Source organism: Pempheris klunzingeri, chromosome 11 (genome assembly GCF_042242105.1).
Source record: "Pempheris klunzingeri isolate RE-2024b chromosome 11, fPemKlu1.hap1, whole genome shotgun sequence".
NCBI classification, from domain to species: domain Eukaryota; kingdom Metazoa; phylum Chordata; class Actinopteri; order Acropomatiformes; family Pempheridae; genus Pempheris; species Pempheris klunzingeri.
In genome coordinates this window covers 16,450,149-16,467,256 of record NC_092022.1, presented here as the reverse complement: position 1 = coordinate 16,467,256, position 17,108 = coordinate 16,450,149, and the positions used below count along the sequence as shown (strand labels likewise).

The following is a 17,108-nucleotide window of genomic DNA, read 5'->3' as shown; positions in this document are numbered from 1 at the left end:
AGAGGTGGAGCTGTCGGTGACCCCGGCTGCTCTTAAAGAAACCACAACAGTAAAGCAAATTAACAACCGCCTCCGTGGCATAGTCACCTAGCACGACCTCACATGTGGACTGTTTTGGGGAAGCTATACTAAACAGTTTTCATGCGTTGCGCCTGTGGTGTCTCCGGACTCTGCGCTCTGACGCACCCGGTCAGCAGCTCCAGGTTTGGCTCCTAACATCAGAAGCCAGCTGCACGGACCAGGGACAAAACTAAGCTTTCGCGGAGTGACAAAATCCTGGCTTTGTTTTTGTAGCTGCAGATTTATGTAGATGTTTATAGGGCGCCTCTGTGTCGCGGCGGCTTTCATTGCCGCCGTGGTGTCTCCGCTGCTGCTGGAGTGCTCGACGACATGTCGGGTGAGTTTAACACTCTGTTTATGGACCATAGAGGAATTACACAGGAGAACAATGTTAGTATTTAGTTCACTTCTATGCAGAGTTGCGGAACAGTTCATCATTGTTCATCAGAATGAAATGTCAAATAAGATCTGTCTTCATAAATTGTTTGATAGATGGATGGATGGATGCATGGTGGGTAATTGCGCAAATCTTGTCCAGTTTTGTGAATGTTTGATATTTCCTAATGTTACGTTTCTCTCTCTTGTCCCTGCTTTAGAAGAGCAGTCAGAGAGGTAAGTGTTGCACTTGTTTTCTCATTACACGCCCTAGCATCATTTCAGTGACACAGTGGAGGCTGATGCTGATGCTGTCCTCTGTCTGGACAGGTTATGATGAGGGACACTGTCCTGTGACTCTGTCCTCAGTCCTCCCGCAGGGGACTCTGGGGACTTACTTTGAACGTGTCACTGTCCGAGTCTGGATGAAGATTGAAGGTACAAAGTCGCATCCAAGCTGCAAAGCCCACTTTATTATTTTTGTCATCATGTATTTCATCATTTTTAAGGCTGGGTTGTACCGATAAGGATTCATTTTTAAATCATGTTTTAACCGTGAACTATGTTGCATCAAACTTTCAAACTATTTTAAAATGAAGATTAAGATTAGATTTAAACCTCTCTTTAGTCATCAGCTGAGTTTTTACTCTAAACTGAGATTCAATTGAATTGTGTTGCAACAAAACTTTAAACTCCAATTTAAAATGTGATCCTGAGGAGGTTTAACTTTTAAAAACAGCTGCCAGTTTGAGATTGAAATTCAGCAAACAAACTGTTGTGGAGCTGATGAGGAAGACTGGACCAGCTGTCAAACACCAGTGCTCCAACTCCTCCAGATGTTTCCAGAGGGTGGGTGGGGACGTGTTTGGCCAACACATTAGTCCAAAGCGCCATTACATTTTTCTGAGGGGAAGAAAAAACAAGAAATAATGTCAGTACAGAGGAGCTGAAAATGAATGGCTGTGACAGCTTTCCTCCCTCTTCTGCTCAGTATGAATACATTTATTTTTATTTATTTAGCCTTTTATTCATTTCAATTTGGGTAAGCAAGCATCTCCATATTAATCAAAGTCGATTTAATGTCAGTTTGAATTAATAAACGTACAAAAAGAGATAGAAATTTTTAACCTTTGCTAAACATCTTTTATGATTAAATGAATCTTTGTTGGTGCAACTCAGTCTAAAGGTGTCACTGTCTCATCTGACAAAGCGCTGCTTTCACTGCTTTCTTCCAGACCTCATTAAGGCCCCGAAGATTGAAATCCTCTCCCCATATAAAGAGATAATTAGGCCGTTCATGAGTAAAAGGAAAATCATAAAAAAGGTTGGACTTATTCACTTTCCACTGCCTCAACTATACTAGTACACATGTAAAATGTCATTGTGAGCCAACAGTTCATACTAGTTCAAGAAGGTGTAGTTCAATGGCATCATCTTTCTCAATTCTTTGTCTTTCTCAGAGTCATACTGAAAGAACACAGCGTGAAACCCGAGTCAAATGTGACTCACGGCGGTCACACAGCAATGCCAGTTTAGCCCTGGTGAGATGAAGTTTCCTGTTTTAGGCTCGAACATGATACAGGTGGTTTGCACCTATGGTGATGATGATGATGATGGTGTATTTTTTTCCCTTTTCAGTGGGAGCTGGCACATTGCGTCGAGGCTAAAGCAGAGAGTGTTGTTTCCGTGTCTTACAGCACAACATCAGTGAGCTGCAATGTCAGCTACAAAGTGCCAGGTAGTGCATTTAGGATTAGGTCTCCCATTTCCTGCCTTTTTCTTGCATTCCGCCTTTATTCTGTCTCCATCAGTGCAACCTGTACAGCACAAAGGGAACGTGAGAGCCTGCTGTGATGCTCATCTTCTCTCAGATGGGTGACAAATTAAAGGAAAAGACTAAAATGAAGTGTCTTCGGAAGGTGTTGGGCTCCCTTGAGTGCTTCTTTGCTCCTTGGTTTACATCATACAAGAATCTACTGAAGATTTCCCCTCCCTCTAGTGGGAATCTGGTGATTGTAGCATAATGATTCACTTTCACTTTCATTCTAAGATGTCATCTCCTGTTTCTCTAAGTGAAGATTTTCCCTCATGTGCCACCAGTCTGTAAGTTTGTGCTTGCCAGGGGTGGTGATCATATCCTACAGCTGTTTTGTTTTTGTCTGTGTGACTAAGATCCCGTACCGGACTATGATCTGTCTGTGGATCGGTCGTCTAAGTCCATCACTGTCACTGTGGAGCCCGGACCCAAAGTCTACACCCGATGGTGTTACCAAAAAAATCCCCAGGTCTGCCTGGACGGGGAACGTTCCCCCAAAATTACTGTAAGGATCAGTGGCATATTTATCTGCATGTTTTGTTTGTACACACTAAAGAAAGTAAGCAAGATTCTTTTTTTTTTTTTGGCCATTTTAGATTGATCCATCTCAGTCACGATCAGCTGTTCTTAACATCCCTTACCTGCTGCCCTGTGTTTGCGTGCAGGTACTTTCAGCTCTGAATTTTTTTCTTTTGAAACAGACAATATCATTTTGTTGAATCTGTCTGGTTTTGTTGTCTGTTCATGTCTTGCTTGTTCCCACTGACAGGTATACTACACTCATGAAGATTCCCGTCGCCGTAATAAGTGCCCATTTCGGAATGAAAGCCTCGCAGGTGAGTGTGACAGAGTCAGGGTGAAAACAAAAAAATCTTGGCAAGACAGCTCATTGCTGAGGGACTTTAACACTGTGTCATTATTGGCAGCTGAGATACTTCGGAATTACAAAACAGGGGTGTTCTTGTAGTCTTTCACAAGACCAGCAAACAAGAGGCTCTGTTTTAGTTGTTGTTACACTTCATAACCCTATCATTTATTGCATATGTAATGCCTTTCAGTGTCCATTTTAACAGGAAACACAACTATAACCTGTGATTTAGGGGTATTTCAAAATATGGCTAATATGATGTCAGACTGGAGTGTGAGATGTTATCCCACCGTCCACATCTCCTAATATTCTTCAAGGGTGCTCCACATTTGAGGCGTTACAGGAAACACGGGAAATGAGCACAAAGTTGCCTCACTGCAGCAACTTTTTTTTTGACTTTTTCAGGCAGTCTTTGCAGCTTTTAGGGAAAAAGATTTGGCTAAAAACCTTTGATGTAGCACAGTCTAATCCATCAAAGCAGCATTGCTGATCACAGGGATCAGGATCTGTAAAAATGTACTGTAAACTAAGACAAGCTGAAGTTTCTTTTCCCATCGCTACATCACTCCTGTTATGCGCTATTAGTTTTATATATTTAATAATCGGATATGAAAGTGGTATAGATTTCCTCATCTAACTCTCTGCGATAAAAAGAATGAACACTTCTCGCAAGCTGTTGAACTGTTCCTTAAATTCCATTCACCCTGACTGTACTGCGATGATGGGTGACGCTTCAGTGACAAACATCCTCAAACCAAAACTATGTTGAATTATCAGAAGTGATGAGAAAAAAATGTTAGTAGATTGTAAAGCACACACGCATCCCTGGATATACCACAATCGGACACGTTGTTGTCACAGTGTCTTAAAACATCTGCGCCTGCATTTCCTCCACAGACCACAGAGATGTGTGGCGCTCCTCTGCTGTCGCTCTGTATGAGTCTGGTTTCATGTGGGGCTCGGAGTGTCCTGCCAGTGACCTGAATGTCTCTGCCTCCCTCTGCTGGCGACAACACGAACACCTCTGCATACCTGTACTCAACTCCACGCTGGAGGAGGAGGAAGATGGACAGAACCTGGTGAGTTTGGCAGGACTGTCTGTGGTTTTGCTGATAGATTGCTGCTCAAAACAAATAAAACACCCACTGTGTGTCCTTGACAGATGTACAGCACATCTGCAGTGGACAAACACCCTCAGATGTGTGTGAAGGTGAGAATTCACCAAATTTGCTTACACTGAAGCATATCCAGTTGTCTTCCTTTTAGTTGCACATTGACATTTGAAATTGATGTTTCATTTTTGCAGTTTTCTATACAAGGCAGCCATAATATCTCTTGCCCCTTCCAGGCTGGTGAGTAAAACAGGTGGAAAAAAGTTTATTTTGCTTACAGCTATAATAAGTCTCAAATTATCCACGTATTTCCCTCTCTTGGCGCCTTCTCTCCTTGTCCTTCAGACATGTCTTCATGGGAGGTACATATCGGACTGGGCAGGCAGAGCGTCTTTTTGTATCTCACCTCTTTTGTTGCAGCAACTTTCTCAGCCCAGCTGTGTGTCCTTAATGAGAGGGGATGTACACCAATCGGGCAAGTCCACTCAGTAACAATGGTAAGCATACATATGTGTTTGTGAGAGAAAATGAGCTAAATAGAGACAGAAGATTGTAATTTAATGTTAACGGGAGTAAATATGTGACTTTTTAAAACCCATTTTACAGGAAGGGAATACTGAGGCAACCTTAAGTGTGCCTCTTCACTCTCTTGATGAGAAGCTGTGTGTGCAGGTGAGGTACATGCTGAGGTACAACTTTTGGACATGTGGTGCATTGTCTTTCCTCTCTGTTCTCACTTTCAATCTGCTTTTCTGCAGGTGTGGCAGTCAGATCCCTCTCTTCGTGGTAGCAGAATTCTGTGCCCAGACTGTGAGTGTACTCAGCATACACGAACAAGTGCACCATGGCATGCGCTTTGGTTTGTTCGTCAGTGCAACACACGACTACCTACAAAGTTAATATACACGCCTTTTCTGTGTTTTTACAGACACTCACTACAGGTGTGGCATGTATGCTGTGGCAGCTTTGATATTTGTTGTGGTTGGTGCTTTACTGGGAATTCTCATGCACCGTCTAACCAAGGTTGGAGCTGCAGGTTAGTTCATTTCATTTGAATAATAATTGTTTGTGTCTTTGAATAGTTGCATGCTTCCATCTTCCGATTTCAAATAATCTTAATTCCACTATTGTCTTGCATCAATTTGTCTGTAACTGCGCTAATTTAAAAGCCTTAAAGGAACAAATGAAATTCAGCCAATGAATAGCAATAATAATATCTTTTTTTCCCACATCTCCAGGTTGTCTCTATATCCAGAGGCCGGTGTTGCTGGTGTGCTCATCGGAGCGGTCAGCCCATGTCTCTCCTGTGTGTGCATTAGCCTCAGTCCTGCAGGGGGAGCTGAGTGCCACAGTGCACATGACTCTGTGGGCCCAAGGCTCACAAACGGAGGTCGAGGCGGGAAATGGAGTGGCAGATCTGGGTCCACTTCCCTGGCTGTACGGGCAGTGGGAAGCCATGCGTGAGGCTCAAGGAAAAGTGCTGATTATCTGGAGTCCTGAAGCCACAAGGATGTATGAGAAATGGAGGGAGGAGAGGGCAAACTTTGATAAGAATGAAGAAAAAAAGAAAGATTGCAAGAAACCAGAGGTGGGACGTGAAAAAATAAGAGGAGAACTGGAAGAGCATTTGAAACTACACGGAAAAAGACTGGGAAAATGCAAAAAAGAGAGAGCTGGAGGAAAAAAAGATTGTGCTAAGTTATGTGATGATAGAGACTGGTACCGTGAGAGGGAGCCCTCCACTGTGATAGCACCAGTGTTTACGGCTGCTCTGGCCTGCCTGGAGGCGGCGATGCAGGGGTGCAAAGGTCCAGGGCTGGCATTCGTCCACTTCCAGGGCCTTTGCCACAGCAGGGACATCCCAAAGGCCTTCAGAGGCATCCCTCGGTACTGCTTACCGCAGGATTTCGGGGGTTTAATACAGGAGCTGGGAGGGATGAGAAGACAGACAAAAAGTGATAAATTCAGGTGGCACTGCTGGCCCAGACTCCTGTCTAAAGTGCTGTCAATGTGGATGGCACGGCAGTTAGCCAAAAGACTACAAACACTGCTGTCTCATACGCAAGGACAGAGTGTTGCATCATCGCTGCATATGATGTCCGATAAGGCACAGAGCGGGCTCAAGTTGCCGTGGGCAGCCAACATGGCAAGGCCAGGAACTGCACAGGAGCATGAGCCTCTCCACGAGTCACCATGGTGAGCAGAGAGGCTTTAATGTTTAAGAAGTTTCACGTGTCAGATGAGGACAGACTTTTGTCCTGCTGGAAACACGATACGCACACGAGACATGGGAGCAGGTGTTCCATTGTGAGCGCCTCAGAGATAGTCACTCTATAAAAACTTGTCATTACTCGACACCATCATGTTTAAAATGTTACCACTTGTTTTGCGTATTAAGAACAGAAATACTTTGCCCTGTCTCCTGCATTCAGCCCCTAACAGAGGCTCTTTATGTTGCTTTCGTGACTGGAGCCATAGCAAACACCTGCCATTTGTGTAAATATGCTAATCATTATGAAAATCTGAATGCAAACTACATCTCACTTTCTCAAAGCACAGGCAGCATGTAGGAGTGCTGTTTACAGGAACTTGCTTAGGATTTTACTATATACTAACTATTTGGCAGTTAACTCATATGGTCTTTTATGGCCATTTATCAAGTGTTTTTATCCTGCTAGCGTTTAAAGCATTACAGGTGTTCTACTTTTTCAATTAGCATAGGAGACTCTGCTTGTCTCCAGTCTTATGCAAACTTTGTAAACATACTATCTCCTGAAAACAAAGTATGAATCAATTGTTTTTTTCCCTCAGTCATGCTGCACTTGTTAACTAAGCAAACTTAATTTCCCCTTGAACAAATGTTTTTTCAGTGTCATTGTCCATCATTTGTTTTTCCTGCTTCAATAGACAATGTGGATGAACAGTTATAAACCAGCCTGTATAATGCAAACACTTTTGTAAAGAAAACAATAAAAAGTGTTTGTTATTCTTGAAAAAAACGATGAATGTACGAGTACTGAAACGAGCGCATTTTGTATTTTCTTAAACCTGTTTATTCAACATGCACGTGTATAACCAACAACCAACAAGACTCCTGTATTGACTGACTGACACGCCTGCTTGACAGGTTAATAAGGAAGTAAATAGTTATCTTACCTCATCAAGTTCAGGATGTAAAGACACTTAACTCTGACATGGACACTGAAGGAAGACAGACTTCTCATAACTTGTTTCTTAAGTAGACTGACAAAAAAAAAAATCATGATCTATATTCTAGGTGTAAGTCATAAAAAGTAACACAACTGGGGTAAGTTAATACACAAATAATCGTACGATAGAAAAGAAAGCCTATTTGAATCTGCCAATAAGTTCCCCACAAAGATAACAGTCTGTAGGTCAGTTTGGCTATCAATAGCTTAATTCTGTAAAATAAACAGCTGAACCGCAGAGTCTGAAATTATGTCTTTTAGGCACACAGCTATCGCTTAAACAACCAAATCCATGATTTTGCATTTTCCTATTTGCACACATTAACCAGACCTAACTGAGGGTCCAGTGCACCGTTAACACAGGTGCCAGGGCTCCATAATGTGTAGCCAATAAGCAAGAATACAATGTCTAATCTACATCAGTGAACTAAAGTGGCCCACTTATTTGAATAGAGGTTAGTGATTAAACTTAAAAACCGAAAGCATTCACACCAAGGTGCCACACTAATAACAACTGAGGTGAAAGGAGGTGAAGAGTGAATGAGGCAAGCCTGTAACCACACGATCACAGTTAGAATTCCTGCCAGAACTGGTAATATGATGATTAATAACCTCGTGTAATAGAGCAATACATTACACCACTACCAACTATAAGAGTTCACTGTAAAAGCTTAACTTACATGCTTCTAAAGAACTACAGTAACCATAAAAATGATGGCGCACTGATGGTCAAGTGAAGTGACATCACTGTCTGTGAGATAACCCAGACAATAATTGACTTCTGGTGAGCCTGTCATTAACAACATACACCTCATGATCCGATTCCTCGTGCTGCTTGGGTCTGTATGTTTGTTGCTGTAAACTAGGTCGTGTGTATTTTGTGCTTTCTGTTGAGTGATTCACCAACCAAGGAGGCACCTCTGAGACACGCCCCAACTCCCGAGCTGTCAGTCACCGGGAAGGACGCGCGCCACACGGGCACAGGAGAACCGTGATGCTGCGCAGCTGGGTGGATTTGAGGGTAGCAGCGGGCGGCACTCTGAGTGTTCACGGATGAGAGGAGTGTAGGCGAGGGGCTAGAGAGGGACCCCCCCACCCCCTGTGCCAGGCGCAGAGGCGCTTTCCAAGAAATGGCTCTCAGGCGCCTTTGGGTGCCACGTTTTTCCCTGCTGCTGCTGTCACTGCTGCGCTTCCGCCTGCTCACGACGCTGGAGGTGGTTGATCAAGACGCGCCTGCGGTCATCTGTAGCGAGGTAACAAGGCACCATGATAATCCTCTGGTTTGTTTAATAACTTAAGAAAGGATAGTGTGGAGTGAGGCTGTAACGGAGTGACTGCTACCTGTTTGTGTATTATTAGGAGTCAGTTTGTAACTTTGATATAGTCTAATACCACCTTCTCATTCTAAGACAGCAGGCAAATAAAAAAATTCAATTATAATTCAGATGATCTAGTTTTACTTTACAAATATTGTTTAGACTCTGTTAAATTGAGTTCCTTTATTATTGTTCTCTTTTAAATTGCTTATGAAAAATGTAGGCCTATGATAAATGATACATGCAGAATAACAAAACTTAGTGTGCAGGCTTCAGGTGAGAGATGAGTCAGAGAGAGAGAGTGAGAGAGCGACAGAGAGAGAGGGATCAGAGTTTAATGTCCATTACTTATTTACTAGTGTGTCTGAGCGTGACATCTTACCCCACTGCTCCATTTCTAAGGAAGGTTGTTGTGGCTTGAATATTCCCTAAATTTTGTGTCAGAGAGGTAAATCAATCAGAGGAAACATCATAAATGTAGTAACAAATACAGCCATGACAATCAAACCTTTACCACAGCCGAGTAGATTAAGCATCACAAAGGACTATGAGACTGTGTTTGATAGTCTTTGTGATCTATTTGGTTGTGGAATTTGTAACAACACTGCAGTGTATCCTTAGATTGAACAAGAAAGGTGCTTCTGGGGTTTCTTGCACTTTACTAGAAGGCTGTAAAGGTTTACACATGTGATCTGTGTGGATTCACAAGTGACAAAAATACCACTATAATTAACTCTAATGTAAATCATACTTACACACTAATTGATGCACATTACCTCCTAAACTGCCAGCAGGTCAACGTTTATCTCAAATGTGTGTGTGTGTGTGCTGTGGACTTGAGTAAATAATCAAATTAATAATAGCCGAGTCCCAACTAGCTGCTTCAGTTTGAGGTTTCTGGTTGGCTCACTGCCACAGCTCACTGGGACATCATTATTATTACCAGTAACACCTGTGTTTTTCCTACTATGACAAGTCTTCCTGCTGTGTAAAGAGCTTAATGATTAAAGTAAAATTGTTCTTGTGGTACTTATGTAATTCAGTGTAAATACAGTGACAGTTACAGTACTTAAGAGTTGTGCTTCATTACGGTTGAGTGGGATTGCTGAACACTGAATTCTCACAGCCGACTTTTCTTTGTTCAGGGTCTGACTGGCTGCCACGTGAGCTCAGGTAAACGCGATCAGCGCATCTCTCACGGTAATAACATCAGGTTAGAATGAACCTGCAGTCTGTCTAAAGCAGAAACACGTTTCTCCCCACAGCCTCTCCGTACACTGCTGCCCTGCCTGATCCAGACAATACGGTGAATGTCATAAATGTGCAGCTTAAGGCGATTCTGTGCTGTTCAGCCAAACGTGACTGTGAACCTTGCCTGCAAATCATCATCACAATCCAAGGTAGTAACCATTAATCTTGTCTTGGATGTTTTCAGCTAGCGTGACATACTTTAATCAATAATCATTCCTAATTTTTCTTCTTTACAATGAATAGCTTTGTCAGTGCTACCCTCATTTTTACTGTTTCCTGAATTCTTATCATAGTTGTTGAACTTGTCAATCACATGGCTGTTGTGGTTTGAAATGAATGCGCTCTCTGCTGTAGTATTTATTACCAACTGCGATTGCTTTGCACCTGTCGATGCAGTGGTAGATAAGGAAAAGCAGGTTTCCGAGGAATCTGGTGACAGCAACGATCAAGAGGAGTTCCTTAGCATGACTCAAATGGCAGAGGGAAGTACTCAGATATCGCTTCCCGAGCAAAGAGGTATTAAAACCACAAGATCAACCCAAAAAGCACACAAAGTCTACACACATTTTATTCTATGGATCACTTTTTTTTATGGATTAATTTCTTCTCTCTTCTTTGTGTTACAGCTTTGGTCAAAGTGTGTCACAGCTCCCCAGGCTTCAGTGAATTTTGCAAGACAGTCGAGTTTAAACCAAGCTATTCTGGTTTAGACCAAGCCTCTCCGCCGCCCACTCATGAGGTAGCCAAGTTTGGGCAAGTGTGAAGGAATTAACTCATGTAGTTGTTGTTGATTAATTACTTAACTCATCTCCAGTGGTGGAAATCAACTAGATTTACTCAAGAACTTCACTGTGTCTCTAAGATTTTGAGGTATTTGTGCTTTACTAGAGTATATACAATAAAATGTTGTACTCCTCCACTGCATGTGGTTTACAGATACAGATACAAGTTACTTTACAGATAAAGATTTTACATAAAAACCCATAAATGTATAAAATACCTATATATAATTAAGATTAAATCAGCAATTCCCAACTATCCAACCTGGGACCCATTGCACAAAACTACTTAACTGTATCTGAAATAGATAAACTAGTTCCAGCTTGACCAGCTACAATGGAAAAATGTTTATTAAACTTTGTATCATCAGCAATAAAACTGTAAGAATACAATAATATATCAGTCACAGGGTACATTTTTACTTCAGAACAAGTTCTTTTACTTTTGACAGGTAACATATATTTTGATGGAAATACTTGCACTCAAGTAAAAATGCTCAAAGACTAGTTTCCATAATATCTTTGTCTTTTATAGTGTGCTTCTTGTAACCGATTGATATTTCCTGTAAATGCAGCTGCTGTTGACAGAGAAAGCGATGTTTGGCATTCCTGTTGTGGTCCACGTCTACCCACATTCAAACGGAGCACACAACGTTCAAAATATCACCATGCCTTCCTTAGAAGAAGGTGAGATTAAGTGCTGTAATGTAGGCAAAGACGCAGTGAGTTGCTGACTGCTATTGTCACTGAACATCCACTCCTCCCTCTGTCTTTCAGCTTGCTCAGTTGACATAGAGGGAACTGTAAGGGAATGCGATGGTAAGACATGAAGTAAAAATGAAAAGAATTTTTCTCTGTCAGATGTATCAAGAAAACATGCTGACTTGCTCTGCTCCTACCTGTTTATCAAGACTAGCGCGTAGACTTTGCAAAAAACTGTTTGCCATCCATGTAAAGTGCTATATTACATCTCTGTCTCATATTGTGTTATTATGTGTCTGCGTCTCAGGTCCCAGCCTCCGAGCTGTGGGGGATCCTAAGAGAAAAGTGGTCGTCCTCCAGCTGGAAAACTCTGATGGCAGACAAGGCGAGCTCATGTACCAGATGGTTTGGAATGAAATGCCGGGAGAAGTTCTTGCATGGGTCAGTCTGTGCTGTACTATTCATTTTAATCTGCTCTGTCAGTCAAGAGTTAGTCAGTATTATAATATATATATATATATATATATTTTTTTTTTACATTTGCAGCCCAATGGAATGAGAGAAATGGTCATTTCGTCAAACATCGCAGCACCATGCCTGTGCTTTCGGGTAGCTGACATTTTATTTGTAATGGAGAAGAAAAAGACCACTAGAAACATTTGTTGGAAATGAAGAATATGTAAATATAAAAAAACCTTTGTTTGCAGGTGTGGTGGAAGGGAGAGGAGCTCCGAAGAGAAAGCTGCCCTTTCAAAAACCAACAAGGTAAAGGCCACCACGGTTAACCTGAGAGCAAGGTAAATTTGCACAGTAAATGACTTCACAGCATGGCAATGTTTTTTTCTTCTTTTTTTTGGTTTTTAGATGCGTTGGAAAGAATGCAGCACAGCGTGTCTGTGTCTGTGGTGAAGTCTCGGGTGAGGGAGGGCGGCACAGGGCTGAGCTGGAATGTGACTGCCCCCTGCAGACTGGAGGCAGATGTGTGGCTGTGCGAGAAAGACGTAGCAGGAGGCCAGTGTGAAGAGGTGACGGGCTCCAGACAGGCTCTGCACAACCATGTAGACGCTGGGTGGAGAGCAACACGCTATGGACACTGGGTAAAAACATCAAGAGACACTTGGCTTTCTTTGCAAGCTGTCACAGCCTCAGTGTGGAAGTAACTAAGTCAGGTGCAGTGCTTACTTACGAAGCACTCTGAGGTTCTTCTACGTTACTTAAGTAAATCAGTTTTGCATCAAAAAAAAAAAATGATTAAGCTACCCAACAGTATGTACAGTAAATCAGTAAAATGTAGCTCCATCTTGACCGGATAAAACATTAAATTGCTGCATTAAATTATGAGTAACAATAATCCAATTTTATAATAATAGTAATAACAACACTTACCCTTAACAGTAACATTTTTCTGCCTTGAGAGTGACCTTACTTCTAATACTATAAGTACATCTTGCTGACAATATTTTTGTACTTTTACTTTTTATACTGTGGCTTTACTATTTTCACTCAAGTAAAGGATCTAGACCCACCACTGTACATCCTAACTGCATTCAAAATTGTACTTGCTAAAAATACAAAAATATTAGCATCATATACTTCAAGTGCCAAAAGTAAAAGTACTCATTAAGCAGAATGGCCCATTTCAGAAGATTGTATATTATATAATTGTATTATAATTACTGATGTATTAATTTGTGCATCACTTAAATGTTGCAGCTGTTGAAAGGGGACAATTTTAGTTAATTTATTTACTGCTGGGTTGCTTGTGGATTTCCACCAAGGGATCAATAAAGGTTATTTTAACCCATATTATACATCATAATTTGTTTGTTAATCTATATTTTATATTATTAATCTGAATCTGCAAATTTACCAAGTAACTAAAATTGTCAGATAAATACAATGGAATAAAAAGTACAATATTTCTCTCATAAATGTAATGAAGTATAGAAAAGCACTTGAAAAAGAAAAAAAATGTTAAAATTGTACTTAAGTACAGTACTTTCGTAAATGCACTTAGTTACCTTCCACAACTGACTTCAGATATTGAATGTTGAAACATTCTTAAGTGAATTCAGACAAATAAATGACATAATCTCAGTTGGATTGTTTTAATGTAATTTCTCAAAGAGATGTGCTACACATTCTGCTTGATGATGAATGTTCGCTTTCTTTTTGGTCATTATTTATTCATTTCTCAAATTGCTTTTCAGAAAACAGGAGACTTCAATGTGTCCTCACATCCTCTGCTTTGCGTTCAGGTGATCTTTGTCCTGATATATTAAATATAATCATATAGTGTACTCATGTTTCATTGTGTCCTACAGTGTGTACTGTGCTAACCTGAATTCTTTCACTCCTTCTTTAGATAAACATACATGGGATGAAGTCGCACTTAGAGCCCCAGTGTCCATTTGCAAGTAAGACTATTAAATGTAGTGCAAGTTGTTTAATGATTAACTCTTATCAGCTGAAACGAGCAACGTTTTTTGAATTAGTGGAAGATAAGAAATTGTTACACTCCATTGTTTTATAACATTAGCAGTGTCTGTGAAACTTCTTTTTCATGCTTTTTTAAGACTTTTGAGCTCAATGGTTTATTTATTTTCCAGCATCTCGATGGAGATGGAGCCTGCCTCTCTTCATTGGATTCCTTCTTGTTTGTTTGGCCATACTAGGAGCCTATTTCATACGGGGGGTGCTAAAAGGTTAGTTTTCTTTTTGTATGTCAATGAATATTAATAGCACTTTAGCAGCATATGTCAATGTATTCTTCTGTGTTCCTTTTAGGCTACATGTGGAGATGGTTGAAAGAAGATGATGTTAAAGGTACAGGAAAGCCTGACATCTGTTTCATTCTGATCATCCACTATTTTCCACGTTCCCTTTTTACTGTCAACATTACATTTTCATACCTTTATTCATACATTTGTAGAGCTGTATGAATATTCACGTTCTTGTGTTTAAATATTGACTTGTATTTATTACCCTTTCAACCTAAATTCTTATGTATATTCTGTATCTTTTCTAACAGCAAATGTTAGTTGTGGCTCATCCAAAAAATGATTTCTGTTTATCCTATCTCATATTCTTTATTCTTGTTCAGGTGCTGTGGGTGGTGGTCATGTGGTGTTGCTTTACCCACCGGATGACCACCAGGCTTTGCCAGAGCTGATGAGCCACCTTGGCTCGTCCCTCCAAGTCCTGGGCTTCACCGTGTCTCTAGACCTGTGGAGTCGGGCCGAGCTCAGCGTACTGGGCCCCATTCCATGGCTCCACTCAAGACTGAACCGACTACAGAGGCAGGGGGGCAAAGTGGTGCTGGTCCTAACCCAGGCCGCCTGGATAAAGGCTGAAGAATGGGGAGCTCTCAGGGAGAGGAACAGAGATGTGGAGGAAGAGGAGGAAGGAAGGAGCCACGCCGCCTCCTCTCCCTGTATGGATGTTTTTACTGCTTCATTGAGCTGTATTCTAGCAGACTACTTACAGGGCCGTGCTGGTGAGCGGTTCATGCTGGTGCAGTTTGAATCACTTCCACCCGAACCTCCGGGTGGTTTCCGGCCGCTGCCAGAACTCTTCCGCGGCCTTCATGTCTACAGCCTCCCCTCCCAGAGCCTGGGCTTTCTGACTGAACTGGCCGGGGCTCGGCAAATGGCTACCGCATCAGCCAGACGGAAAAGAGCAGGGGGGCTCAGGATGGCGTCCCGAGCTCTGGCCAGGGGGCTGTCAGGGTTCACAGCAGGTACTACTGTGTTACGGCTCGCTGTGTCCCAGAGTTGCGCTGGGCTAGGAGCTGAAGACTCTGGGGAAACGGTGCCCTTGCAGCCATGTCTTATTACACCTCCCTCCAGTCCTGACACAAGCCCCAAGGTCAGTGAAATGGAGTGGGTCTGACAGCAGGAGAGGAAGCCTCAGCTCTCGGATGAGCAACATGCGATGAGTGGAAGACTCTCAGATAAATCAGTATCAGTCTACAGCTTTTTCATTTGCTGCTCTGAACATCTGGGGGTCTAGTGGCTGTTGAAAAGGGGATGAAGTGTTCATGTCTCTGGCAGCGGAAACAGTGGCTCCCTTTTCAAATAAAAGAGGGGGTTGTTATAGCTTGACTTCTTGCTGCTCTACAGTAGTGAAAAAACTCACAACATTAAAACCTCACACTACTGCTAAAAGTAAATTCAAGCAAAAATACATAAATTGATACACAGTATTATCACAAAGTGGGCTGTTACGACTATGTTTAAAAAGAAAATGACCTTAGTACTACCAAATACAATAATTAGAATAAAATGCACAACAAAAATCTCAGTAAATTGCACTATTGTTTTTGTCCTGACACTACAGTTTGTGTGCCATTGTGTGTGTTTGACATATTTATTTGACATCCTGCATGCACATATATTGAACACGAGAGTGCTGAGTTACATGAAGAAATAATTTACAAAAATAAGCTTTTTTTCTCTCTCTGGGTCTATTCGTGACTATATTCAGTTGCTTTCTCCAGGCATGGTGAGTCCGTTTTATACTGTGTTTTTGTTTTTTCTTACGGTTTAAAGTGGGATTGAATAAAGAATCTGTCTGAATCATGCGGTCAGGAAAATGGTCTTCTGACCACAATAAAACATCTTTATGTGTTTAAAATGCAGAAAAGAAAAAACATGACCATGGTGTGATTAATTTTAAGTTGGATATTCCAGTCATTCACTCTGCCCTGTCAATAATTTACTGTTTGATAGACACAAAAACAATGCTTTTACAATACCTTCACGTTGACCTGCCAATACTAGTAAAAACAACTATTTATTGTGAAATATTATCTTTGCTAAATTAAATCATCACTTTGTGAAGTCAGTTCATAGATTTGACAAGTAAAAAAAAATAATTTGCACATATTCTGAAAGATCATTTTTAATTGATTGCAGACATCTTAATTTATCTGCATGTTTTGACATACAGGGATCAAAATGCATTCTAAATACATATAGACTGTAGCAATGGGCAGTCAGAGCAGAGTCACATTTGCTGTGGACAAACATGACTGGTTGATGGAGGGGGGTCCCAGCGGGATTGGGCGGTGCCATGTCCTCACGTTCTGATGTGTGTCTGCGCCGCGCGGCGGAAATCAGAGAACCGACTGGAAGCTGCTTATTGATCCATCACAGTGTAGCTTAGCAGCTAGCAGCTCATTCAGCCGGCTGGGCAGGATCTGTGGCTCGGCGACTACAAATGGCACACCTGAAGCGTTCAAAGTGACGGCGAGAAATGTGAAACTGTGTCCGCATCGTGTGAACCAGCGGGGAGTCAGACAATCATCAGTGGTGCAGCGGACGTGGTGGCTCTACAACAAGGTAAGAGCCACAGAAGCCAATTAAAACAGTGCGGCTAGCTAATTTCAGACTGAAATAAACACGACTTAGCACATGTGTGAAGTTAAATGTCGCCAGGAGGACGCTATAGATGACTTAAACAGACTTTAAAGACACACCGGACAGATTAGCAGACCGTGATGGACATCGTTAGCTCAGGCTAGCAGCTAACGTTGAATACTGACCTTAGCCAGTAGCTAGCTGGTTAATATTGTGTGGTGCTGATGTTGAGCTAGCTAAGCTAACAGTGAAAGAGGAGC

General features: G+C 41.7%; 2 protein-coding genes across 2 annotated transcripts; both read left to right on the top strand.

Annotated features, from left to right (window-relative positions):
• The first annotated feature begins 268 nt into the window (after positions 1-268).
• LOC139210192 (uncharacterized) lies at positions 269-6,959 on the top strand. The gene is made up of 17 exons (XM_070840188.1): positions 269-397; positions 657-672; positions 766-873; positions 1,671-1,759; positions 1,896-1,976; positions 2,074-2,173; positions 2,608-2,756; positions 2,848-2,916; positions 3,021-3,087; positions 4,017-4,198; positions 4,282-4,329; positions 4,426-4,471; positions 4,577-4,728; positions 4,838-4,903; positions 4,990-5,041; positions 5,160-5,267; positions 5,470-6,959. The coding sequence occupies exons 1-17, from the start codon at positions 311-313 to the stop codon at positions 6,429-6,431; spliced, it is 2,382 nt and encodes a 793-aa protein (XP_070696289.1). The 5' UTR covers positions 269-310; the 3' UTR covers positions 6,432-6,959.
• Positions 6,960-8,430: 1,471 nt separating this feature from the next.
• On the top strand, positions 8,431-16,081 carry LOC139209672 (interleukin-17 receptor C). Its single transcript, XM_070839474.1, is given in 15 exon segments — positions 8,431-8,693; positions 9,902-9,929; positions 10,022-10,156; positions 10,404-10,523; positions 10,634-10,746; positions 11,362-11,605; positions 11,796-11,929; positions 12,035-12,097; positions 12,196-12,253; positions 12,353-12,585; positions 13,699-13,746; positions 13,854-13,905; positions 14,098-14,193; positions 14,276-14,314; positions 14,592-16,081. Coding segments are annotated over 15 exon segments (2,274 nt in total). The 5' UTR covers positions 8,431-8,570; the 3' UTR covers positions 15,380-16,081.
• The last annotated feature ends 1,027 nt before the right edge of the window (positions 16,082-17,108 follow it).

Coding starts and splice junctions, on each gene's coding strand:
- LOC139210192 (XM_070840188.1), top strand. CDS start 311: ATGTTTATAGGGCGCCTCTGTGTCGCGGCGGCTTTCATTGCCGCCGTG. Junction 1,977..2,073: donor GCAATGCCAGTTTAGCCCTG/GTGAGATGAAGT, acceptor TTCCCTTTTCAG/TGGGAGCTGGCACATTGCGT. Junction 5,268..5,469: donor AACCAAGGTTGGAGCTGCAG/GTTAGTTCATTT, acceptor CCACATCTCCAG/GTTGTCTCTATATCCAGAGG.